This window comes from Pleurodeles waltl, chromosome 7 (genome assembly GCF_031143425.1).
Source record: "Pleurodeles waltl isolate 20211129_DDA chromosome 7, aPleWal1.hap1.20221129, whole genome shotgun sequence".
In the NCBI taxonomy this organism is placed as follows: domain Eukaryota; kingdom Metazoa; phylum Chordata; class Amphibia; order Caudata; family Salamandridae; genus Pleurodeles; species Pleurodeles waltl.
In genome coordinates, this window is record NC_090446.1 from 938,032,735 (window position 1) to 938,058,461 (window position 25,727).

Below are 25,727 nucleotides of genomic sequence, written 5' to 3' on the forward strand. Positions count from 1 at the left end.
TAGAGACACCCAGACTCTCTGAAGTTGCTTAAGAAACTGAAAGAAGAAATCTGTTATTTTTTTTAAAAAATAAGCATGAAGTGTTTTCAGCACGAAGAGAACATCTAAAGAGGAAATAATGCAAGGCTATGCCATTTACAGTCTCATGGACTGTTTGAAGTCTTCGGGCCGATTTAAAAAAAAAAAAAAAAAAAAAAAAAAACTACACTTGCACTATGGGGGTTATTACAACTTTGGAGGAGGTGTTAATCCGTCCCAAAAGTGACGGATATACCACCAGCCGTATTACGAGTTCCATAGGATATAATGGACTCGTAATATGGTTGGTGGTATATCCGTCACTTTACTGTCACTTTTGGGACGGATGAACACCTCCACCAAAGTTGTAATAACCCCCTAAGTGTTTGAAGTGTGGCAGTTAGTGTCCACAAAACACAGCAGGAAGGATGCGAATGTCAAGGGGGCAAATTATATATATTTTTTTAAAAAGAAGTAGCTCCCACAATGGGAACTGTGGAAGGACATGCTCCAGAGAGGGTCAAATACACCAGAAGAAGAGACACCAGCCCACATTAACCAAATAGAAGCAAGCAAATAAGAGTAGTGATGAATCCAACAAATGGTAAGCAATGGGTGGGTTCTAAGGCTTTTGTAGGTAAACAAAATGTCTCACAAGTGACAGCACAATGCAGTCTCAGACGAGACCTAGAAGGGATCCAGCGTAAGCGTTTGTCCCAGGCATGGCCTAAAAGCTCTTGAGTTGGGCATATATACAGCTGGTGCTATACTCACAACCCATTCTTTCACGTTGCCACTTTCAAGGGTGCATGGTTCAGTGTGTTCCCCCTATAGATTAAAATCTCTGCAGTACGGAGCTGTGGCTTTCAGTCTTAAAAAATTATACTTTATTGAATCAAAGGTGTGAGCTCATTTACAGCCATGTGTTTAACAAGCGGCAACATTACTGAACTGTAACTTCAATTAAACAGTCCAAAAAAAAACATTGTTGTTTACCACATAATTGCAACCATTTTTAGCTATGGCGATCAAATAATATCTAGTGTTGAAGAGTACCAATAAACTCCTTGGAAGTGTGAGCTTTAAAAATGTAATTTAGTAATAGTAACTCATAGAAGTGAGCTATATAAAAGACTAACAACATTACTAAAATCTTGTAATTGCTGTAGGTTTAAAAAAAAAATAAAGTATACATTTTTAGTTATTGAACCTTTGTTGTTGAAATATTTGAACCCTGCACATTGCTATGTTCCCTCTAATGTGTACAGCTGTATTCTGCGTTTTTCAGACCTAGAACTGCGCACACAATTTAATTAAGGCAGTGTGAATCATGAGAACACCAATTGGAGGAATTTGTTTAATTGGGTATTGGCCCATGTACTGCTTCAAGTGAAACAAGCAATGGCAAAGCCAAAAGGTCCTGCCCGTGCAAGATCTATTGGCTTGGTCAGTCTCTTTTAGCTATGTTGCAAAGCAGCTTAAAGTAAACAAGTAAAATTGACAAGGCCACATAGTTGTAGTATTTGACTTTGTTTTTGTAAGCCATGCTGTACAGCAGCATGCCTGCTATGCAGCATGGTTGAAAGAACACAAAAAAAAAAGAGATATCACACAGTGTTCACAGCATCGGTGCACATTTACTTTGTCCTTTCAGCCATGCTGTAGTACAGCATGGCTTTTTTTAAAAACGACAAAGCCAATAGACCCATTTGCTTTGCCAATCCTTGTTCTCAAGGAAAGCAGGAAAGCCTCAAACGCTCCACTGGGCTTTGCATCCAAAATGTCACACATTGTGTCAATTATTACTTTTTTTTTTATTGGTGGCAGAGCACGTGAAACATCTTTTGATGCTAATCTTTTAAGTTAATACACCCATAAAGCCTTGACCTAGAGATGATAGCAAGTTGGTAACCTGAAAATACACATGGTTTAAGATTATTACATACAAAATAAAGGCCCTTGTTGATGATGTGCGCAAGGGAGTCTTGCATGGCCAAGAAATAAACATCTGCTGTGAGGTCCCGTCCCTCAAGAGAAACCAGTTGCTTCATGCCTTTAAAACTGAACCACTGCACAGCTTAGTGCACTGCCCTCTAGTGAATGTTCACACGCCCTAGGACTGCAGCAGAATAAGTCATAACGATTCATGGAGATGGTTCCCTGCTCAATAACACATGAATAATGAGGCTTGGGCACAGTAGCCGCAACAGGGAGAATCAAGGCCCAAGGGCATTCGGTGCTGTGTACTAGAGTAACCTTTCCCATACTTTATAGGAAAAGGCTACTGGTTGCCTACTGGAACAGTAGCTTCACAAGCACCATCATCCCTGGTCAACAAAGGCTGCGTTGCTAATGGACCTTTCTATCTGAACAACTCTTAAAAGCAAAATAAAGTGCAGAATAGGATAAAAAAAAAACACAATCAAAGCAGACATATTGTGAAATTCAAAACATGTTGACACAACAAATACTAAAACACACCACACACCTGGCTGAGTGCTGAAGAGGACCTGTGGCAACATCGCAATGGAGGGGGTAATGACTAGCAACAAAGGGAGAGGAGGGGCAGAAACGCACCTAAGGAACAAGAAAAAAAATACTCGATCACAGTGCGAGCGGTGGAGAGACGGCAGGAGGCAGCAATATGGAGAAGAGGTGGGTGGCAGGGGATAGAAGCAACACGGGCAAAAATAAATAAATAAATAAATAACAGGTTAACCAAACAGACAGTCCTTGCAGCCTAACAAGTATTTGGATGTAAACCAAAGGCTTCTGCCCACGTGACTGGGATGCCTTTCTCCCTCAGCCCATTTTTCTTCTTTTCTCCTCACACCCGCCTTCCTATGCGCACTCCGCCTCTCACCAAACCTCAGCCGGACAGACTTCCCATACCTGTGATCTGCCTCTCAAAAAACCTCAGACAGGCAGGAACCGAAGCATGACTTTGCTAATCACTGAACGAGGCTCTGCACCTCACACCCTTCAACTGTGCGCCAAACGGGTCGCACTTGACTTTAGTGATCAGAGTATTTTTAACACATGCTAAAGTGTCTGCCTACAGTTCCAATTACAGCAAGTAAACAACCACACTAGATGGAGTGGGTCACCATTTTGCTGCGAGGAAAGGGGTTGCTAGTGGGAAGTATCTTAACTTGGAAGAGTAATGGCGTGTTAGGATGTACATCAAAAGATACATCCAATAAATAAAAGTCATGCTGCTGCAACGATAACACATGAAAGCAAGCGCGTGCTGCACTCATGTTAAGAACTCAAACAAACAAAACAAAAATTACAGCTCTGGAGGTGACACGGAGACTAGCAAGACCGGAGATGGGGCACTAAAACGAAGGCAGAGCTTGAAGAGACTGAGAACATGGAGCGCTCCTGCGGAGTGCTCTTACATAAAGGGAAAAGGGAAAATGAAATAAAATACAGGTCCGGGAGCTCACAATGCACCCACAGTGTAACACGAGCACAAAAGATATATAAATAAAATAAAAAAAAGTCCAAGCATATAAACAGCTAAAGCTTAAAGATACAGTACTTAGTCCCTGCTATTTGGGAGGAAACAGACAAAAAGGAGGGACAAAGAGGAAGGATTGACCACTAGCAAGCAAGAATTTTTAAAGGACACTAGAACAAATGAAAAGCAGTGGGCAGGCAGGAAGCCCACAAAGTATATACAACAGGTCTCAGAAGCTCAACCTAAAAAAATGAAGAGTTTTCTTAAAGTGACTTAAACATACAATGTTTACAGTGGCATTTGTTCGCAGGCTTACAGCTTTCTTTAAATGTATTCTGAGGTGAATGGCAGTCAATTAATGTTTGGTGTCCCAAGTCTGGTTTTCCTTTGAAGTGTCCCAGGTTCTCGCTCCCCATTCCAACACTGTGGCAGGGCCAGGGGAGGGGAAGAAAAAGGACCTTCCTAACTACCATTTAGACTAATGGCTCTGTAATCGTCAACTGTAGAGAAACCTTTAACATTAAAATAATGCTTTTCACCTTTTTCTCTCGAAAAGAAAAAGGGTCCTCTCAGAAGCACATAGTCACAAAATGCAAAATATCCTTGCTGTTTTGGGAAGGTGGACAGCAGTGGAAACATATTTCTTCTTATTTTAGCAGCCCTTTCCTTCTCTTTGGGAGGAACAGTGTGTTGTAATTTGACAGCAGGCCATAAGCACACAAGCAAGTCATTGAGCCTTGGCATACAGCAAGTGGCCATTCTTCACACAGTGCTCTTAACTGCGCTCAGCTCCTGTTTACCGGAGTTGTTGCAGACTCCAAGCACTCTGGAGGTCAGCCCATTGCACCAATACGTCACAATCAATGGAGTCTCAAACGGAGTATAGAAACAGAGAGGGACAGATTAGGAGCACGGGGAGGAGAAAGCATTCAAATGATTAATTAACATTTACAAACACTTCAGAACTCCAAACTAGCACTATTCCTTATTTCAAAGTTTTTAGAAGCAAACAGTCATGTGTATTTTATTGCAACTGCACTTACAATGTACTTCCTACTCCTGAGTAGCTGCTGAAGTGCTTTAGCAGATGGGTGGCATGTGACACTATAAGTGAGTGCTAGGCTGGAGAAGTGTTGAATTGTAAGGTGGCTTTTTGTTCAGCGTTTAGGCATTGTGTGCGATTGATCAGTGTTTTTGGTAGACAGTGCACACAATTTAAATTACATTTAAGAGTTGTGCTTGTTTGAAGAGTTCTCTATAGGGTCCACCCAGGAGCTACAAACAAGAAACCACATTCATAGAAAGTCAGGGTAAACTATTGAGAGAGCATAGATTTATATAACCTATATTAGAGTAGAATATCTATATTAATGTGTGACGATACTACATAGAAAACTGTAATAATAGTGATTTTGCTTAAACATGCGTTTGAATTACGACTATAATGTGTGGCAACCAATGTATACGCAAGACTAATAATGATGAATAAAATGTTTGTTAGATTCAATTAAGCTTATATTAATGTTTGTATTAATGAAATTGTATTAAAAACCTTATAGGCCTTAAGTTAGCGTAAGCTGCAGTTTAGCTGCCTGACTCTCATTAAAAGCATTTTCTGTTTTTCAGTGTGCTGACTTGCAAAGGGCCATGACTCTGCAAATGTTCTTTTCCTTCAACTTGGAAGATGATTGTAACAAAACAATTCTGTTCTCATCCGCATGCTTGCTGCTTTAGTATGAATTTATATACAAAAGTGAAACAAATGTAGATTAAAGTAATGTACAAGGACGTTTAAACCATGGACAAAGGGACTCATGACCCGAGAAGACGTGCCAAACCGTGAAGTAACCTCCGGATGTGCCTCCTCCGAAGACGTCAATTATGAAGACCAATCAAAGTATTATGAATTATCGTGGGGTGACAATTGGGATTACCTAATGTATTATTTGATAGGTTAAAGATAGTGGGGTATAGCAAATGTCCAATAGAATTTTGGGGGAAGGTATTACGAAAAAGGGATAAAAACCCATGTCACAGAAGGGTCGAGAACACTAGGTAGGGAATGCTATCGATTTTATCCAGAAACTCTGTCACTCTATTTGGTGACTTTGAGACTTATTAAAACCATCCTCACCCATAGACTGCCCCTCTACGCTTCTCCTCCTTATGAGGGAAGTGTCCCTTATACCCTATAAGTTGCGTTTTGACTGATGTCCAGAAGACGAAGACTGATCCTGTGTGCTGACCTGATCCTTGGAGGGTAATTATGACAATGCAATTTGTAATGTGTCTGTTTGCTTTTCCTTTCTAGGTACCAACTGCTCATTTTGTTAAAGAGACCATAGCTAGATGTTTTCCAAATTGGTGTTCTAAATTGTTTTGCATGAAGTCCAACATGCTGATGCTAATCTGTGGTTAGGATAGGAGTTCACTTCGACTGACGTACATGGACAAATGACTGACATTACGCTATGCTGAACTGAGACATATATGAAATTTGTTGTATTCTGATCTATGTTCATGCCGTGCTGTTCTTATGTTTGTGATTCTTGCATTAATGAAATCTTATCACAGTTGCCATATTGTGACTATGCTCTTATGCTTCCTGGTTTTGAGATTATTCCCTATCTACGAGCAGGAGAGTTAAAGTTCATAAGATTCTACTAAAGGAGTGGTTATTCATGGCTGAAAGGTCATGGTTGCGCCGACAATTTGATTAATGCCTCTATCCAAAGTAAAGTGCATTGTGGTGGTAAATATTGATGACATTATTGATATACTGCTTGACATATTGATCAGTTATCTCGTCCTACGGTGTCTCTCCACTGGGTCACAAGATTCATTGGCCTAAAACGAGTCCTAATGTGTAATAAATTAACATAGAAGGACGCGTTAGCACTATCAAAAGAGTTTATCCTTGTGTGATAGAGGTGTAACCATCACAAATGCACAGGAAGAGCAAAGTCATAATGAAACTCTTCAGAGATTATCCAGTAGTGACAAAGAAGAATTTTCAAATGCTTTGGTTACAGGCTGCCAGTATACATCTTCTAACAAACGCATCCAGGAGAGACAGAGGGGTGACACAGCTGTGCACATGCTGAATAAAGATATATTAAATCCTCTTCTGAGACCCAGCAGTAACAGTACAACACCCCCCACCACCCTCGTGCATGCTCTGGTTACAGGCCTCCAGACCCTCAAGATTATAAGGCCCACACACAAAGGAATCTAGAGCATTCCTGAGAATACAGTATATATGTGTGTATTACACACATACACGCACACAGTCTGTGTCAATGTGTCAGAGAAAAGTGAGGTAGTATGAAGGGAGTACTATGAGAAAAGTGCATTACAGGATACCGTCCGAGGCAGATCTATATATAAGGTATAACATATTGTGTGTTCATGCAGCTCAAGCTCAGCTCCATGAATCAGATGAACAAGGTGCATCATTAAAAATGTATGAATACCGACAGAGTATAGACCTGTAAAAGGAAGCAACTGCAGAGCTGTGTGAATGATCTGCACTTACAGAGGAGCATGAATGGAGAGAGTCCCTGATTGGGGTGCATTGTCAGAGTGCTGCATTTATTGCATATTGCTGATAGGATTCAAAACACAGATGGAAATGGTAATGGTAATAGTGCTAAAGCAAAAAGCAACCAATTATATTTTTGAAGTGAGAACCTAAAAACAATATTTGAGAATCAAAAAAGCATACCAGTTGGAATTGGGTGCTGTTTAATATGTTAAGCTATTTGTTTACAAACATATACTGCTTTGACAAAATTAAAATGTTTTAAAATTGCAGTTTTGCACAAAGAGTAGTAGATTGAGCTGCCCCTCCTACCTTGGTTCAACTGCACATGGGGAAATAAAATTAGAAGGATCGTTGCTGCAGAGGTCAGAGGTCTTCAAACTTTTTGATGCCAGGACCCCCTCTTAAAAATATTTAGGTGTAAGGACCCCCTTCTGATAAAAATTTCTAGAACCAGGTACGCCTCATCATCAACAACAATAATAAACGTCACCATTTCCCACAACAAATCATTTTTACTGTGAGGAAATAATATTAAACAGTGTTTAGCAAACCAAAGGTCAGTGAGTGTGGGGGCGTGGTCAAGGGTGTGGCTAAAAAAAAGGTAATAATTTATGAGGAATTGATGTGGGGCAGTGCTGCAACAAGTCTTCTTGCTACACTACCCTACGCCAATACAAAAGAGCAAGAATGGACTGTGTTTATGAAATACAGTACATTTCTGTCCTTTCCCTCTGCACTGGCGCACAATTGTTGCCTAGTGCCAACATAGGCAGGATTGTATTTGTGCAGGAAAGGGCACCTTCTGGCACAAAAGCAATCCGGAGAGGCATTGTACCTCTTTCTATATGTGTGGCAGAATGCAACACACATGGAAAGAGAAAAACAAGGAGAAATTAAAACATTTCTCCTCATTATGCCTGCTCTGGGGAGGCGTAAGGTTTTGGCACTGTTCCAGTTTACATGATTTTGTAAATCTGGGGCAGCGTCAAAATCCATGGGTGTTGCATGGGAACACCCACCACTACGCCCGTGGAACACCTCCTTGATGCAAAGTAATGTAATGCACCTGCTTGCACTGCTATGCCTTTCTCCATATCTACAAGGCCATTCAAAGCCACTCAGGGTGGCTTTGCGTCACTTCTTAGGTATGATTGAGAGGCTTGTGCCGCTGGAGCGTCAAAAAAAGTGATGCTTCAGCAGCGCAAGCCTCTCATAAATAAACCCAAAATATTCTCTACGTTTTTTTAAAAGTCTTTCACCGTCAGGTAGTTACACATAAAATAACAGCCAGCTTAAATGAAAAATAAATAAAAGAAAGTTGTTACTCACTGGGAAATGCACTGTAGTGCATTATGAAACCTCTATTAGTTAGTGCACTGCAGAGGTATGTGTGTAACCAGAGAGCAACAGAACTAAATCTTGGTTAGTGCAGTTAAGAAAAGTGACTTGTGTATTTTTAGTGCCATGAGGTCATAGCCTGTGACAGAAAGCACTGTGAATATGTAAGGCATTATTTTATACTTGCATTACACACAGTATAAGATAGGCCACTACAAAAAGGTTTAAGATAAAACTGTGGTTCCAAAATGTAGATTTAAGTAATATCAGAGCATATGCAATACCTTTTTTTTAATAGATGTCCCTTCAACGCCTCCAGGTGAAGTAAGAACTGTGGAAATACAATTACAATTAAAAGAACCATTCACAGCACAGTTAACTCTTTGCATTACCCCTCAAAAAGAATAAATATTTGTCCTCACAAAGCTTTGAGTGATTCGATCATTTAAAGCTGCTCCCAAGCATATTTTACATTTGCAGATGTGCTCATAGAGCACATTTGCATTTCATTCAGGAAGCAGACGCCCTGGGAAGGTCTCCTTAGCTGTCTGTGGCTTTCACAGCAGAGGAGACTCAAATTAAAGTTCAGCTGAGGCATTTTGAGAATCGGTGGGGGAATGCGCGACCCCCTTTCCAGGACTCCACGGCCCCCTGGGGGTCCCGACCCCCAGATTGAAGACCTCTGCTCTAGGGTAATCTAATAAAAGGGTTTGGGGAAGTGGGTCACACAAACACTATGCCCCATAACCCCTTCTGTGCCCAGGACGTAATGGTTACGTCCTGAGGCACAGTGCTCGTGTGCCCAGGACGTAACCATTACGTCCTGGGCACAGAGCCCCCCCCCCAAGGCAGGGATAGAAGGGGAAGCCCTTCCACCCCCTAACCCCCCCACCCGGCCTCCATCGCGCGCTGATTGTCACAAGGCCTCCTCCCATCGCGCTGGAAGCTCAGTTTCCAGCGCGACCAGAAGAGAAATGCAAAAGCATTTCTCTTCCAATCACGTGGAGGAGGCCGAGAGAGGCTTCAAGGGGAAGGAAAGTTATTTCCTTCCCTTTGAAGTCTCTCTGAGCGTTTTAGCAGACGGATTGCAAGCAATCCGGCTGCTAAAACGCCCACTAGACACCAGGGATTTTTTGTTTTTTTAATGTAATTGGCATGAGGGAGCAACCCTTTGGGCAAGGGTCGCTCCCAGGGGGGGGGCATTTTTTGTAAAGGCCTTTTCTGACCTGCCCCCCCCCCCCCCTTCTAGGCACCATGGATCTTTTTTTTTTTTTTTTTGCTTGGTTTTGTATTTTTGAGGTGGGGAGCGACCCCTTAGGCAAAAGTCGCTCCACTACAGGGCAAATTATATTTAGCCCATTTCTGCCCCCCTTGGGGGCAGATTGGCCTATTTTTATGAGGCCAATCTGCCCCCAATGGGGGACAGAAACCTCTAGACACCAGGGAGTTTTTTTTCTTTTTTTTTCACGAATTTCACGCAAGGGGAGGCAAGGGTTGTTCCCCTGGGGGGGCAAATTTATTTTAGGCCATTTCTGCCCCTGCCGATCTGCCCCCAAGGGGGGCAGAAACCACTAGGCACCGGGGATTTATTTTTTTTGTTTTACATATGGGGAGCGACCCCTTAGGCAAGGGTCGCTCCCCTGGAGGAGCAAATTGTATTTTGGCTATGCTGATTTTGGGTCAATCTGCCCCCAAAGAGGGCAGAAACCACTAGGCACCGGGGATCTTTTTTTTCTGTGCTAACGTCACGCAAGGGGAGCGACCCCATAGGCAAGGGTCGCCCCCCCACCCCTGCCTGGGGGGGGGGGGGGGAAGGGGTGGCAAATTTATTTTAGGCCATTTCAGATCGGCCTATTGTTATTAGGCCGATCTGCCCCCGGGGGGGCAGAAACCTCTAGGCGCCAGGGCAATTTTTTTTTTTTTTTAAGAGATGGGGAGTGACCCATTAGGCAAGGGTCGCTCCCCTGGGGGGGCAAATTGTATTTAGGCTATTTCAGCCCCCTTTGGTGGCAGATCGGCGGATTTTGGGTCAATCTAGGCACCATGGATCTTTTTTTTTGCGCTGTCACGCAAAGGGAGCGACCCCGTAGGCAAAGGTCGAAAGGTCGCTCCCGGAGGGGTGTGGGGGGCAAATTTCTTTTAGGCCATTTCTGTCCTCTGCCTGCCCCCCCCCCCCCCCCCCCCCCCCCAGTGGCCGGCTGAGATAGAGGCCAAAATCCACAGGTAGGCACTTTGCAAAAAACACCTCTGTTTTTTGTGAAAAAATTTGATGTGTCCATGTTGTGTTTTGAGACATTTCCTTTCGTGGGCGCTAGGCCTACCCACACAAGTGAGGTACCATTTTTATCGGGAGACTTGGGGGAACACGGAATAGCAAAACAAGTGTTATTGCCCCTTGTCTTTCTCTACATTTTTTCCTTCCAAATGTAAGGCAGTGTGTAAAAAAGACATCTATTTGAGAAATGCCCTGTAATTCACATGCTAGTATGGGCACCCCGGAATTCAGAGATGTGCAAATAACCACTGCTTCTCAACACCTTATCTTGTGGCCATTTTGGAAATACAAAGGTTTTCTTGATACCTATTTTTCACTTTTTATATTTCAGCAAATGAATTGCTGTATACCCGGTATAGAATAAAAACCCATTGCAAGGTGCAGCTAGCTCATTTGTTGGCTCTGGGTACCTAGAATTCTTGATGAACCTACAAGCACTATATATCCCCGCAACCAGAAGAGTCCAGCTGACGTAACAGTATATTGCTTTCAAAAATCTGACATCTCAGGAAAAAGTTACAGAGTAAAACGTGGAGAAAAATGGCTGGGTTTTTTTTCACCTCAATTTAAACATTTGTTTATTTCAGCTGTTATTTTCGGTAGGAAATACTTGTAGGATGTACACAAATGACCCCTTACTGATTTCAGAATTTTGTCTACTTTTCAGAAATGTTTAGCTTTCTGGGATCCAGCATTGGTTTCTCACCCATTTTGGTCACTAACTGGAAGGAGGCTGAAAGCACAAAAAAAAAAAAAAAAAAAATAGTAAAAATGGGGTACATCGCAGTAAAATGTCAAAATTGTATTGAAAAATTGGGTTTTCCTATTCAAGTCTGCCTGCTCCTGAAAGCTGGGAAGATGGTGATCTTGCCACCGCAAACCCTTTGTGGATGCCATTTTCAGGGGAAAAAAACACGAGCTGCCTTTGGCAGCCCTTTTTTCCCCATTAAAAAAAACAAAAACAAAAAAAAAAAAAGCACTGATGCGTTTCCATTGGTTTATCTGGAATGCTTACATAGCAAGTGAGTCAGGCACAAGTAGTCCTACTTTTCCAGAGTGCCAGAAAGAACTGTCACTCAATATCAAAGTAAATATTGCACATCACAGCATCCTGAGCTGGAGACAAAGGAGCAGATGAAGCCTACCCCCTGGAGACCAGTGTGTCACACTGAACACAAACTGGTGATACTGAAATTTATCAGGTGGCAGAGGCATTGTGTGGCACCCTACTAAGTATTACACTTATAGACTAGTTCAGTCTAGGGTCGAATAAGAAATTCATACCAAATTGTGAAGAAACCTAGTACGCAGATTAGTTCCAGTTAAGATTGTGTCCTTTTTTCCCCCACTTTCCTCGTGATTAACTGTGTTTTTAAGTCCATTGAGTTGTTACAAAAAACTGCTATACTTACGTTTATTAAAATACATTCACAGCAAGGAGTTTAAAGTGTAATAGTCAACTAACATGGCTTCAACAAATACTGGCAACATTTAGAAATTTCCATTATACAACTGTAGTCCAACAAAACGCAAGGGGATTGTTGTAGTAAAGCTTAGCTGATCCACCATATGCAAAAGCAAGAGGTGCAGCAACTGCTAGATGCAGAACGTCACCAAGGACTCTGGAAACTGGGAGGCGCAGCCCTCAGAACACTGAGCTCATAAGGTAAGTAAGGTGAACGTAAACAAGAAAAATACAAGTAGTAAACACACATACCACAAGTATGCAGCATGTTCACAAACCTGGAGCAGATGCTTCTGTACCCATCCGTTGACCTCCCACCCCGTCAAACATACCAAGCAGAGTGTGAAAACGTATAAACCTGCGAATTGTTGCAGAAGTGAAAACATTTTCAACTTTTACGTTGTAGAAGTCATAAGCATTGCAAAAAAATCATCTGCAGGCAAAATTGTCATTCCAAACAAATCTGGTAAAATATTTTTCCACAAAACATCTCTTAAAAAGATTTAAAAAAAATAAATTAAAAAAAAAAATTCCCCGCAAACATCTATACTTCTTTACCCCAAAAAATCGATACTTTGCAGAATTTTTCATCAACTGGCTTTTTTTTAATTTATTTTTTTTATTAAATTAAATGAGTAAGTTAGCACATCCTTAACATATGGTGTCTAAGCACCTCCACTTCTAAGGTGTTAAATACTTCTCCCAAAACTAAACCTGCAACCCTCACATCTGCTTGCTCAACACTGTCTGCCAATCAAGTTGTTGAGATTGCATCTTTCCGACTTGCAGCTTTGAAGGACGACAGCCCTTAAGGTCACAATGCTAGGTACTTCAAAGATCAGAGGACCCATCTTCTTGCCACATACATTCAACAAGCATATTACAGTAAAAAGTAACTGGAGATTAGTGTTTCAAGGATGGCCTCCACCAACAAAAGAATCAGTGCTAGACTGGACAGTCACAAATAATAAATTAGCAGCAATCCTGTGCTTCTCCTTTCAGAGTCTTGAACTACAAGTGGTGGGTTTTTTTTCCACATAAGAAAGCTTGCGAGTAGAAACATGGAAAAATCTGAAATTGTGTCCACTCATATAAGAATGCCTCTAATCCCAGAAGTGGTTTAAAATGTTATGCAATAATATGATTTAGAGCCAACAATGCAGCCCCATAAACACTCATGCTTAGCAGACACTCGGTCATGGAGATTACAAACATCTATTGCATCACAAAAAAGACTGCAACTTTATTTTAAGTGCCAACATTTAGTATTGTCCAATACATGAATCATAATAAACAAAAGATAGGATTTATCACTACACAAGAAATGGTTGGTTTAGTCAAACACTGAAAAAAACCTCAATTTGTTCAATTCATAACCTACACACCGACGGCAGTCTACGTCATCTCATCAATAATAACACACATCAAGGCATCCTTGTCCGCAGTGGTTTCCTTCTTGCAAACCATGCCGTCTTTGGCAGGCTCACTCTGCCCAGCACAACTGCTGGCCTCTTGTACATCCATGGGCTCAGTCTTTAGGTGCAGTTCTCCCTCTGGAAGGGTAAGGTCATCCGGCAAGGAGGCTAGACAGTTCTGGATCATCTCAACCACCTGTTCCAGATGCTTTTGAAAGCGCTCTGCAGTCTCCAGGCGGTTGCGCTTCTGCACCTCCATCATTACACGAAGTGTCTCTCTGGCCTGATGGGGCCGGTATTCATTGATGAGATGATGCATGTGCACAAAGAGCAGCTTTAGGTCTTCCAGCTTCTCCTCACGCCGGATGGTCCCAGGACTTCTAATCAAAATGTCCAGTAAGTCTAGGAAGTTGACCAAGATGGACATATTGAGTTTCCTCAGCTCCTTCTTGTGGTCAAACTGCAGGGGGCAAAGCCGTTCAATGCCTTGACTCTCCAATGGGCGAATAATCAAGTCATCACACTGGAACTGGTTGCCGAACATCATATAGCTGTCCTTGACGGGCAGAGGAGGCTTGGGGGCAAGGCCTCTCCGTACATTCTCATCAGTGTATTCTTTTATGTACTGCATAGGAGGCAGTGGCAGGGCGCTTACCTGCTGTGGTTCCCCCATGATAGTAGACGATAATGTACCTGAAAAAATATTCCAATACGTTATACTTTATGGTGGCAGGATAAAACATAACCAGTTACAAATAAATTACATAAAAATGTCAACATTAAAATACTACAATTTAGGCACTATTGGCATAAGTATCCTTTAGCAGTTTAAAATATTTACCTAAATGTATAGAAGCTTTGAAACAGAGCGCCATAGGGCTACAATTGGACTCTTCGGTTCAAATCTTGGGATAGAGGTATTTAGATTAATTTTATCGTCAAGGGTTTGTGAAGGGGCAGGGACCTGTTTCATCTGCCAAAACTGCCAGCTAGGAAATACAAAGTTTCTCTGTTTCATGGAGGAGTTTACTGACATGCATTAGAAACTGAATCGGAAACTAGTTACAGATTTCTAGATGATCCTGTACATTTTCTGCAAGAATATTTTAGTTGAAATTATATGACATATCTAGCACAAAGTACATTTCTAGATGACTGTACTAAAATCGTATAAATTAAAAAAAGAAGAAAAAAAAACATTCCCCCCCTCAACTCCCCCCCCCAAAAGGACTGCTTTTGGGTCCAAGAGCATTTAATTTGTGAAAGCAATAAACATGCAGTTCTCCTCATAATAGTATAGACGTCCATTCACTTTCAATAAATGTATGCGTTGTTACAGAAGTCTAGTAGTTACCACAATGCACTTCTGTCCTGCCTACTGAGTAGAGAGAAATTATAAGTAGCTAAATCCTTTCTCGAGCAATAGTAAGCGTGGATCCCAAAAAGCAGCCCACCTCAACTGAGTGATAGGAAGTCTTATGTGGTTCTAAACAAGAAGCAACACACACAACAATAAAGATAATAACCAGCTTGAGAAACAAGCTGAGACGTCCCAGCGATGCAGACAGGGTGGTAGAGATAGAGGTAGTGTGTGCTTTCAGAGGGGAACAACTTTTGGAGACATTTAGACGTGGAAATAGCCATCTTCCCAAATAGAAATTAAACACGAAGCATAGTTCCTAAATTAACAAGAAGCAATGTTGCAAATAGCATAACAGTGTCCAACTCCACAGGAGGCCGGTGTTTAAGAAAATTTAACTTTTATGGACTAAATGCAGAGCCAAAGGAGTTTTTCCAAGAAAACTTCTGGTAATTCCGCCCTAGAGCTCTGCTCCCTCAATTATGTTAGCAAAATCTTCTAGGTGATTCAGGTGTGTGTAAAACGCAGACAATAAGTTAGAGGAATATCAATCGAAGGGCCACTTATCTAGATTAACACAGTGACGCACTACTATCCCAGTACTAACAAACTTAAATGCTGCCAAACCTTTTAAGGTCAGTTGTCAGCGAATATAACACCTGTTGCTTTGGCTAATAGTGTGCACTTGGCTGATGTTCTTCCAGACTTGCAATTGAGAAAAATGTGCAAAGGGGACATGCAAAATGTGGACATTGGCCTCATAATTTTCTGAATGCTAATAGGCTTAAACCGTTACTTCAGAAATATGGTGTGCCAATCATGCCATTGAAGAAAAAGGTTTTTGTGAACATGTTACTTGAAAACGCCTCCCAGGGCAACCATTTGCTGCTGACCTATTACATTACAGCGACACCCACGGTCGATAGGCATCTTGCAAGGTCAAGTCCTTGATCACCTCAAAGTGCATGTTGTGCAGTGACTTATTTGTGCGGATGACTCAATAACAGTTTAGTAACCCTTATGCCATGAATGGATGTATTCTTGATTAAACGCCAGCAGGATAATCTATAGTGAGGTACCAGGGGCAGAGGTCAAAGGTGACTGTAGTTAAAAGAAAACTCGTGTAACAGTGCCAACTTTCGCGGTGGTTTTACCAATTGACTGCTTGTTGACACGGTTGCAGTAACCTGTGGTGCATCAGGTATTGTAGTAAGTGTGAAGTCTGGGTTGGCACTGCTGGGAGGCAGGCTTCTAGTTTGCTGGGTCCCTTAACTGGCTTATGAAATCAGTGTGCTGAGGTGCCTAGGAAGCAGTGTCTTTTCTGACAGTAATTTGCAAAGTATCTGTGCCCACTTAAGTAGTGGTTAAGGAATAGACAGATCAATCGACCTGGATTTACAGTGGGAAGCAGAGTTTTTCTAGGGCTGTTGGAGAGACCAAAAGCCAAGGCCTTAAGCACCCTGGACTGCCTCTTGGCATAATCATAGTAAAAGAAAAGAGGGAGTTATTTAGTTCAACTTTGTTTTTTTAAGAAATGGGCATTTGCATGGTTCTAATAGCTATAAAAAGTTGAAAAAGGGGGCACTTTCACACTTTCATTTTGGTTCCCCTCCTAGTCCGTAAAGATCCAGGTGCCTTTCCCCACCACTTCAATCAGGCTTTCAAGCAACAGACTGAACCTTATTCACTCCTACTTGTATCCGTTAGGTTATGTGTAGTGTTGCTTATACTATTAAAAAGCAGGACTACAATTCCTGCATTCAAATAAAACCAAATATTGTGCTACTTGAGACTCGTTGGTGCCCCTCGATCATGTCATTTTCCATGGTTAGTCAAAATATAATGAAACGGAAAAAAGTGTGCAATTTATAAAACAACTCAGTCTGTCCATGGGGTATGCCCATGTAGCCCGTCTGTGATGGGGGCTGCCATTCTAGTCCTTCTGCAAATACCATTTAACCAACACATTTCCTACTTATGTTTCTGTGCCTGTCCCAGTTTTTGGGAGTTGAATATCCAATCTACTTTGATCAGAGGCTCTCGAACTGTGGAAGGACCACCCCCCCTCCCCACTAGAAGGAGGTGTGACAGATATGGGAGGGAGGGGTGCGCCGAGATCCACTGTTTCAAAGCCATGCTGTGCTCCCACAAGTTCTAATTTACCACAGAGGCTCTACTTCAAGTGTGCTATTGTTAGTGAAAGAAAAGAGATGCCCTTTCTCAAACTGCAATCCTTAACTTCTTTTTGTCCCATGATGAAGTGTTAGAAGACAAATTCTGCCCAGCAAGAATTTTACACATTATGGGAAACCATAGGTATTAAGTGCAGTGAAAACAAAGATGCATTCTCGAAGGTGGTTGATAAATGGGTAAACTGAAAAGTTAAAACTTCCTACATTAAGTAAATTAACATGATTTACAAAATAAGAATTGGAAGGACGTGCAATAACACCATAAGTAATAGGAGAGAATTTGGCCTTTGTTAGGGGCATATAAAGAGTATTGTGTACTATATTTAAGCACCTTTATTTGTATGATTAAACTAGCAACGAGTTTTCATGCCACACATAAATTGATGTTTTGGTAGTAAATGTTTTTCAAAATGTACATTTCCTTTGTACAGCTGATAAAGCACACATTTTGACTTTTAACGAGCACCAGTACGAGCAATATTCAAAGTTAACTATTGAATATTTTCATGAGTTACGTCGGTTTGGTGGGGGGTGCGAATTGGCCCATGTATTACTTTTACTCAATGGGAAACAGAGTGGAAAAAGTCTGAGGATCACAGTTTTAGAACGTTGATGATGACAGCAGCCCGACGGAGCTCTGATCTGGCAAGCCTTGCTCCAGGATTCAGAATCCGGGAGGGCCATGAAGAAACATGGGTGGGCCATGATGATGAGTGGATTTGCGTAGCATCTCGTGGGTGTCTGAAATCTAGGTTTATCCATGCTGGATAGTCTTGTACAGGTATGAGGTTGCATACTCTGCATAATATAGGGGTAGTGCTTACTAGTTATACCTTTATTTCTCAGGGTTTTTTGTAGCTAAATTCTATATCTCATTTGCCCTCTCTGTTTCACTCTCCTTTCTCTCCGTGTCACTCCCCTTTCCCTACACCGCATCCTATCTCGATGCCTCACCCTCATCTGTCTCCACCTTACCTTGCTCATCTCACCCTATGCATCCTCATGCCTCACTCTTGTTTCTTCACCTCACCTTCCTCCATCTCACCCATCTTTTGCAACCTCATTCTTCTGACTCCTTGCAGTGACTTCCTCTTTCTCTCTCCACCTCACCCTTCTCTTTACCTAACTATCCTCTCATTATACTTCCACTTTATTCTTCGGTCTCTACTTCAATCTTCTCTGTCGCTCATCTTTTTCTCTACTGTGCCTCTCTTTCATTCTCTCCCTTACTTACCCCCTTTTTTTCTTCACTTCTCAAGCCTCAATTTCTCTTCCTCACTATCCTTAGTCTCTTTTCCTGAACTTCCTGTCACCTACATTCCTAGCCATCTGCTTTACCTCTCTCTGCTTCAACAGCCCCTCTCTGAAACACCACCTCCTCTCTCTCCATCTCAAAATTGACTCCCTCCACCTCACCCTCTTGCATCAGCCTTACCTTTACTGCTGATGCATATGGGGTAATACTTTTGTGTATTTAAAGGAAGCTTGAACTGTTTCTGCACAAGTGGTTGTGCTTTTGTCAGTGTGCATAAATGGACTTTGTAATCCTGCTGCCCTGTACCTGTTCTCCAAGATGACTCTCAGTTTTCAAACACCAGCAGCACCAAGGCCTGGATTATACAGTGTGTGTATATGCAAAAGAGCTACAAAGACCTGGGGGACCTGCATATTTTAAAGAGAATGTAAAGAGCTGTGCGACTTTTTGTCGATCCTATTTCTGTCCAGTTACTTTAAATAAATATAATAACAATTGAAAGAGCTATCACAGGTGGCAACTGGCCAAACATCATACGCAAGTGTAGTGAAAATAATTATGTTTGACCACTGACTTTGTGTTTCACCACTGTGTATATTAGTTGTTCAATGTTCACAAGTAGCACATTATATTTTGTATTCAGTTTAGCTGCCTATTGGCTTTAATGTGGCATTAGACATTTTGTATTCAGTTTAGCTGCCTATTGGCTTTATCGTGGCATTAGACATTGCAGATGAGCTGCGTTTTTCCACATGGTAAACCAAGCTTGTGCTTTTTTCGTATTTTCTCTCACCGAACACTAGCATGATAAGGAAGCACATATTTTGTGTTTTTCTCTAGTGCAGCCTTGGGAAAGACAGCCTTGAACACTTGGCCAACTTTCAACGCTTGTTTCTTCCAACTCTGACCTACAGTAGCCAGCATGTTTGGACTATTAGAGGGAAAGGCCTTTTAGCAGGCTTTTTCATTATTCAATCTATAAAAGGTGTCCCTGGGCAGCAGGAGGGGAATTTTCAGAGACTTCAGTCAGGAGTGGACGTCAGCTGCCTGACCTGTCCCGTAAGGGTGGAAAATCTCTTTCTTGCAGTTGAACAGAAGTCATCAACTTGCGGGCATGAGAAAGATGATGAGCAGCGATAGGCCCTATAGTGATGAATTTTGACTTTTATTCTTTGCTTTGACAGTTATGCTATAATATAATCACATGTATTTGCTGTGTACATTGCAATTGAGAATCACTTTGATATATTTTCCTTTCATTGCTGTGACTATTTTTTAAACGTGTGCCTCCAACCTACTAATCTCCTCTTTCAGGAACCTCGTGGTGAATTAATAATAAATGTCTTCTTTAAACTAAGAAGTGCATTCCAGAGATTGTTTTCAGCTCGGTCATTAGTGAAAGCAAAACAGCGAGCCTATTTGTTCCTTTGGCTGTCCACTGTGCCGAGAGCAGTGATTCTGAGGATTAAGGGCCCTATGAGGAGTTTGGTGGACGGGAACACTCGTCTGCAAACTCCAGATGGGATGGTTGCTGCCATGCTGAGGACCTCCCTGCCAGCCCCATTAAGACTTTCCCGCTAGGCTGACCGGTGGAAACCCAGCGGGAAAGTGGTGGCAGCATTGTCGCCGGCTCATAATTGAGCCAGTGGCAATGTTGCTGCATGCAGGGGACACCAGCACCCTTCAAATGCGCACTGTCTAGGGTCTGAGGGTGCTTGGCTGGGGGGACCCTTGCACTTGCTGCACTGCCCATGGCTGCACCTGTTCTCTGCCAGCCTATTCATGGCAGTGATACCACCATAAAAAGGCTAGCAGAAGACGAGGTTGTAATCAGCAGGGCGGCGCTGGGTTCAGAGCCGCCCTGGCTGATCACAACCTGTAAATGCCATCAGCCCCTCGTGTTCGCAGATCCTGGTGGAGACGATGGTAGGCTAGTAGGACTGCCCGCCAACCTTGTGATGTGACGGTCCGACCTCTGCAACCGCGGTGGTCCGACCGCTACCGCAGCATTGGCAGTCCTCAGACCACCAATGTCGTAATCAGGCCCTAAGACTGGAATTGCACTTTGATGGTTAGTTTTTCAAACAACATTGGGCTGTCTGTCCTTTGAGCAGAAAGTATTTTAAGTGGAACAATGTGGAAATGTATATAAAGCTCATGTAAGTGCCTCTAGCCTGAACAGTATTTTCTAAATTGCGACTGGCATATCCCCTCTTCTTCTTTCATACCTCTAGTCTCTTCTATTCCATCACCCTCCATGTCTCCATCCCCTTCCCCACTCATTACTCTACTCCCCTTCTGTTCTACCACTCTTCTATCACTCCCCTGCCCCAACACAATTTAGCCTTTGCTCATATCGTTCACTCCCCTACAGAGACAGTAGTGGAAGCAGAGGACTTAGGTACGTTACACTCAGCTATCACCTGGAGATTTGGAGTAGGCAGGACATGTTGTCAGCGCTGACACAAAATAGTTGCTAATACAATTATTTGTATAACAGGAACTTTCACTGCTCCTGGCCTTTCAGTATCTGGGTTAAGTTAGTGAAACATGGAAGTCTTTTCATTTAAATAAAGTAAAAATGTGTGGCATTGGCAGGGATATTTTTCATATAGCACAACAAGGTAACAATAGGGTCACAGCAGGAAGAAACTAATACCATGACAAATACAAATTGGCTGTATGCTTATATCCAATTACTTCTCTTAGGAAGGTAAAATCTTTTTAGATTGTTTCTGCCATAATCAGGGCCAACTGTAATTGCGTGGCAAGGTAAGACCAAATGATGAGGCAAGGTGTGCTGAATTATGTAAAAAGAAAATACAAATTATGTGGCCTAATGAGGCATATTTTGAAGCAGTATTCACCATTTTCTCATTTTTACACGTTAACATCCCCTCGTTAATTTCATTTAGCATCTAAATACAGCAATCAATCTGCAACAGAGAAGTGACTTGCCTGTTCGTGACAATAAGCCTGCTACTACATGCAAACACATGTGGTTGGGTTTTTAGGTACTTTTGATACGTTTTAACTAGAAAGGTTTTTTACTGCGCAGTTCCTCTTGGAAATTGACAGTCGCGCTCACCTCACTGGAACGACCCCGTAAACTCAGGAAGAGGGTGTTATTTGCAGGGGAAGTGGAAACGTCCAGGTGCGAGCTGGACGGCGGCCTCCACCCTCAGGGAAATTCAGACAGCGGCCGAATGCGTCCCGACTCCCTCAGGGAGCCACGGGCCCGGTGCTAGGGGAGGGCGGCCCCTCAAAACAAGCTCATGACGAGGAGTGGGCCGGATGGCTTCCGGCTTTTGACTGCGCGACAGAATAAAAAAGAGCGCAAATGGGATCCAAGCAACAGATGGAACCAAACTTCTCGAGTCTTCTTGCGGCCCCTATCTTCTGGGTAAGCCTCATCGAGATCTTTCAACTGTCCTCCGCTACCTGAAGATAAACAGAGACAGTCCTTCAATGAAGGAGGCCAAGTTTCTTTGTAAATATGTTTCACACCTGCTTACAGATACACCCTAACAATCGAGTGCAGCAGCTAAAGTGGACACCGGAAGCGTATGCATTCAATGGAGTTGTGCAACCAATAAGAAAACAATCAAGCATTTATCCCAGCCAATCCTGTATTGCAATACAGCCTTTGAAATCCTGACAGGAAATGAACGTTTGGCTAGGGTTTCCCTACCAATGGCATGACAAAACATTTCACAATTCAAGGGCGCCACGTATTTCCACTCGTACTGCAATAGAATGTGTTTCATTCTACCAGAATGGTTGGAACCATCTAAAATGCATGCCCTGGCCCTGCTTCTTGCTAACCATAGGAGTCTTGTTCAGCATTCATGTTTGGCCGGTTGCATGTTTGTTGCGATTCTAACAGGTGCCGGGCGACTACATTACGATGAGTTTAAAGTCCCACACCATTTGAAATATTTTACGGAAAAAAGTATTTTTTTGTATTGAGCAATTACAATAATTTTTTGGAAAATAGCGAAAAAATAATAATCTTTTTATAGTTATGATATTAGGCAAAATGAAAAGTTATGCGGAAAGCAGGATAAAGATGATTAGCATGGCACGGATAACTATAGGGAGGGCTCAACAAGGTGTTCCTAACTCTAGGGGAAAGTATTAGATAATAGCTGTGAAATGAATTTATACAGCCGCTAGCCACTATGGAGGGTGCTAAAAATAATCTGTTAGGTGCATGCATGCAATGGAGAGCATAGTCCTGGATTAGGTGTTTAGGCTGGGAATTATTGAAAATAAGAGTCGCAGTCTGTAGTGTTGTGAGACTCTGCACTAAGACTCTTGAGGTTCTAGGCAGACTCAATAGGGGAATTATGTAACTTGTAGGGAGGTGTTAGCGTGTGATTAGTAACGGTTGTGACGTGATCAGAATGCGTTGTGTGATTTTACGCTGAGGAATGAAGATGTCTGATGCAGAGCTCCATGTGTGGCGTGGTGATTTACAAGCTCCCAGGATGGGAAAGACACTACAACTGGCGGCAAGTAGGGTATACATGCCCTGAAGAACAGAGACTGCTCTCCCTGAGAGTTTGCAATGACACAGCAAATTGCTTGTGTGTGTGTGTGTCACATGTGCCCAAATCGATAAAAAGCAGTTCGAAGTGTATGGAGTTGAAGCCCTACTTCAGCCCATATACAGCCCTCAAAGAAGTGGAAGGCCCTGCAGAGGAGCGCGCTCATAAAACCGACCAGAATTTGTTGGAAAAGATGAAAGAAGAAATACTGCGATGCGCATAACAAGGCCATCATCGATATGAAGTGAAACGCTAAAGGCAGTGACAACCATGTATGATGCAAAAAGCTAAATGCAACAATGATCACGTGTGAAAAAAATAACCATTATTCACAATCAAGAAAGAACATGATGAACTATGACCTCAGATCGGGCATGGTTCCCAAGCAAGCACACGGCTAGTGCTTGCAGAGGTTACCGGGCCAGGTGAACAGTGGCAGTCATCTGAACAGCATATGCTCTCAACAGTGGTAGAAAAGAGCTCAAAGTACAACGTACCTGCATTTCTGAAACCACCAATGTCATTCGACACAGACAAAAAGCTAAATATTGACGCCAGATGGACTGTGTGGATTGAGCGGTTCGATAACTTCACAGATGTCCTAGTGGAAGTAGACGATAAGAAAATCATTAAGTATTTAAAGAACCTTGCTGGTGACAAAGTGAAAGAAGTGCTGAAGAAAATCTCATAGACTGATTCAATATTGTACCATCAGATTAAAGAAGCTTTGGGTTCCAGGTGCAATCCGATGTCAGCTATAAAAGGTACATTTTCAATCAATGCAGACAGAAAGCCGCAGAAACAATGGATAAGTTTGTTGGAAGACAAACATTGCAAGTTTAGCAAATTTAATGATGAAGAAGCCATGCACCTCAGAGTCATCAATGGCTGACTTTCACAGTGTTTCAGAAGACATGTAGAGATAGACGCTTAGTCTAGAGAAAATATTAATGGCTGCAAGAGCCGATGAAAGAGCAGATCAACAAGTTGTTAATGTGGAAGCTGGCACAGTGCAAAATTAATCAGCATCGGTCATGAAAAGCAAGTACAAGTTAGGGGCATGCCAGTCGAGATCTTCAAAGAAGAAAAGGTTGTGTTTCCAATGTGGCTTTTAATTTTTCCATGCAGTTAAATGTCGAGTCACAGGACAGTCGTGCAGAAGTTGGAGGAAAGAAAAACACTTCATAGCAGTTTGCAAAGCAAAAGAAAATCAAATAAGTTACCGTGAGATGAGAAAATGGACGTCAGAAGGTTGCAGAAGCATTATTGCCACATCCACAAGGCCAAAAAGCAGCACCAGTTACGACAAGTAGGAATCAGACAAAGTCGATTGTCGTCAGACTCATCCTACACAGGCACGTCAATGTCATTATCCAGCACCAGTAAAGAAGATGGATGTCCCTTGATGTCAACCAAGGAACGACAGGTGCATGTTGGTTTGGCTGCTTGCAAGGAAGAACCAAAGACAAAGGCAAACCATCAAATTACACAACTGAATTCATTTGGACATTGCCCAAGAATACAATGGAAGTCAACGGTTTCCTCATAAAGTTTTTATAATACACAGTGGTGCGTCAATTAACATCATGCCAGTCAAGAAGTTTAATAACCTGTCTCCCGTGTCAAACATGAAGGTATTCACATGGGCTGCCTTCAAACTGTTGGAGAGTCAAGGGTCATTCATAGTGACAATGCAACATAAAGCAGTATCAGTGCAAGTGCTAATTCATGTTCTTCATGGAACTTTATCAATTGCATGCCTACTCAGTTTTGCCACTGCTGCTGACCTGGTATGTCTCAATTACAACCTTCACACTCAATCTTGCATTATGAGTCAGACGACATCCGCATCCTCCTAGACAGGGGTGAGACCGCAGCTCTCATCCTCCTCGACCTGTCCGCCGCCTTCGACATCATCACCTCCCACCGCATGCTACAGACTGGTCTCTACGACGCCGGCATCTGAGACAAAGCACTAGAATGGATCACTTTCTTCCTCTCCGACAAGACCCAAAAAGTCTGACTCCACCCCTTCTACCCAGAGGCCACCAAGATCATCTGCGGCATCCCGCAAGGCTCCTCTCTGAGCCCCACTCTCTTCAATCTCTACATGGCACCCCTAGCCACCATCGCCAGACACCACGCACTCAACATCGTCTCATACGCCGACGACACTCATCTTATCATCTCCCTCACCAACGACCCGCACACAGCCAAAACCAACTTCCACAACGGAATGAGGGCAGTCGCTGCCTGGATGAAGGAGAGCTGCCTTAAGCTTAACACCGATAAAACAGAAGTCCTCATCATCGGCAACAACCCCTGTGCGTGGGATATCTACTGGTGGCCCACTGCCCTCAGAAGCGCTCTGGCCCCCACTGACCACGCCTGCAACCTCGGCTTCATCCTGGACTCAGCACTCTCGATGAACCACCAAGTCAGCGCAGTCTCCTTCACCTGCTTCAACACCATGCGCATGCCCCGGAAGATCTTCAAATGGATCCCAACTGAATCCAAAAGAACAGCCTCCCAGGACCTCGTCAGCAGCCGCCTAGACTACGGCAACACACTCTACGCCGGAACCACCACCAAGGTAAAGAAAAGACTGCAACGCATCCAGAACGCCTCTGACAGTCTCATCATGAACACCCCCAAACACAGCCACACCTCCGCTCTACTGAGAGACCTGCACTGGCTTCCAATAGACAAGAGAATCACATTCAAGCTTCTCACGCACACCTGCAAAGCCTTCCACAACACCGGACCAGAATACCTCAACCAAAGACTCCACTTCTACACGCCCACCAGACAGCTCCGCTCCGCCGACCTCGCACTCGCCGCCGTCCCACACT

The 25,727-nt window shown here is 42.8% G+C and overlaps 1 protein-coding gene across 1 annotated transcript; it reads right to left on the minus strand.

Annotated features, from left to right (window-relative positions):
- Positions 1 to 13,319: 13,319 nt before the first annotated feature.
- Positions 13,320 to 21,880, minus strand: MED7 (mediator complex subunit 7). The gene is made up of 2 exons (XM_069199640.1): positions 21,414 to 21,880; positions 13,320 to 14,211 (listed from the first exon to the last, which is right to left on the minus strand). Exon 2 carries the CDS (start codon positions 14,189 to 14,191, stop codon positions 13,499 to 13,501), a length of 693 nt encoding a protein of 230 aa, XP_069055741.1. The 5' UTR covers positions 14,192 to 14,211; positions 21,414 to 21,880; the 3' UTR covers positions 13,320 to 13,498.
- Positions 21,881 to 25,727: the final 3,847 nt, after the last annotated feature.

Excerpts from the sequence above, each read along its gene's own strand:
- MED7 (XM_069199640.1), bottom strand. The coding sequence starts at position 14,191 with ATGGGGGAACCACAGCAGGTAAGCGCCCTGCCACTGCCTCCTATGCAG.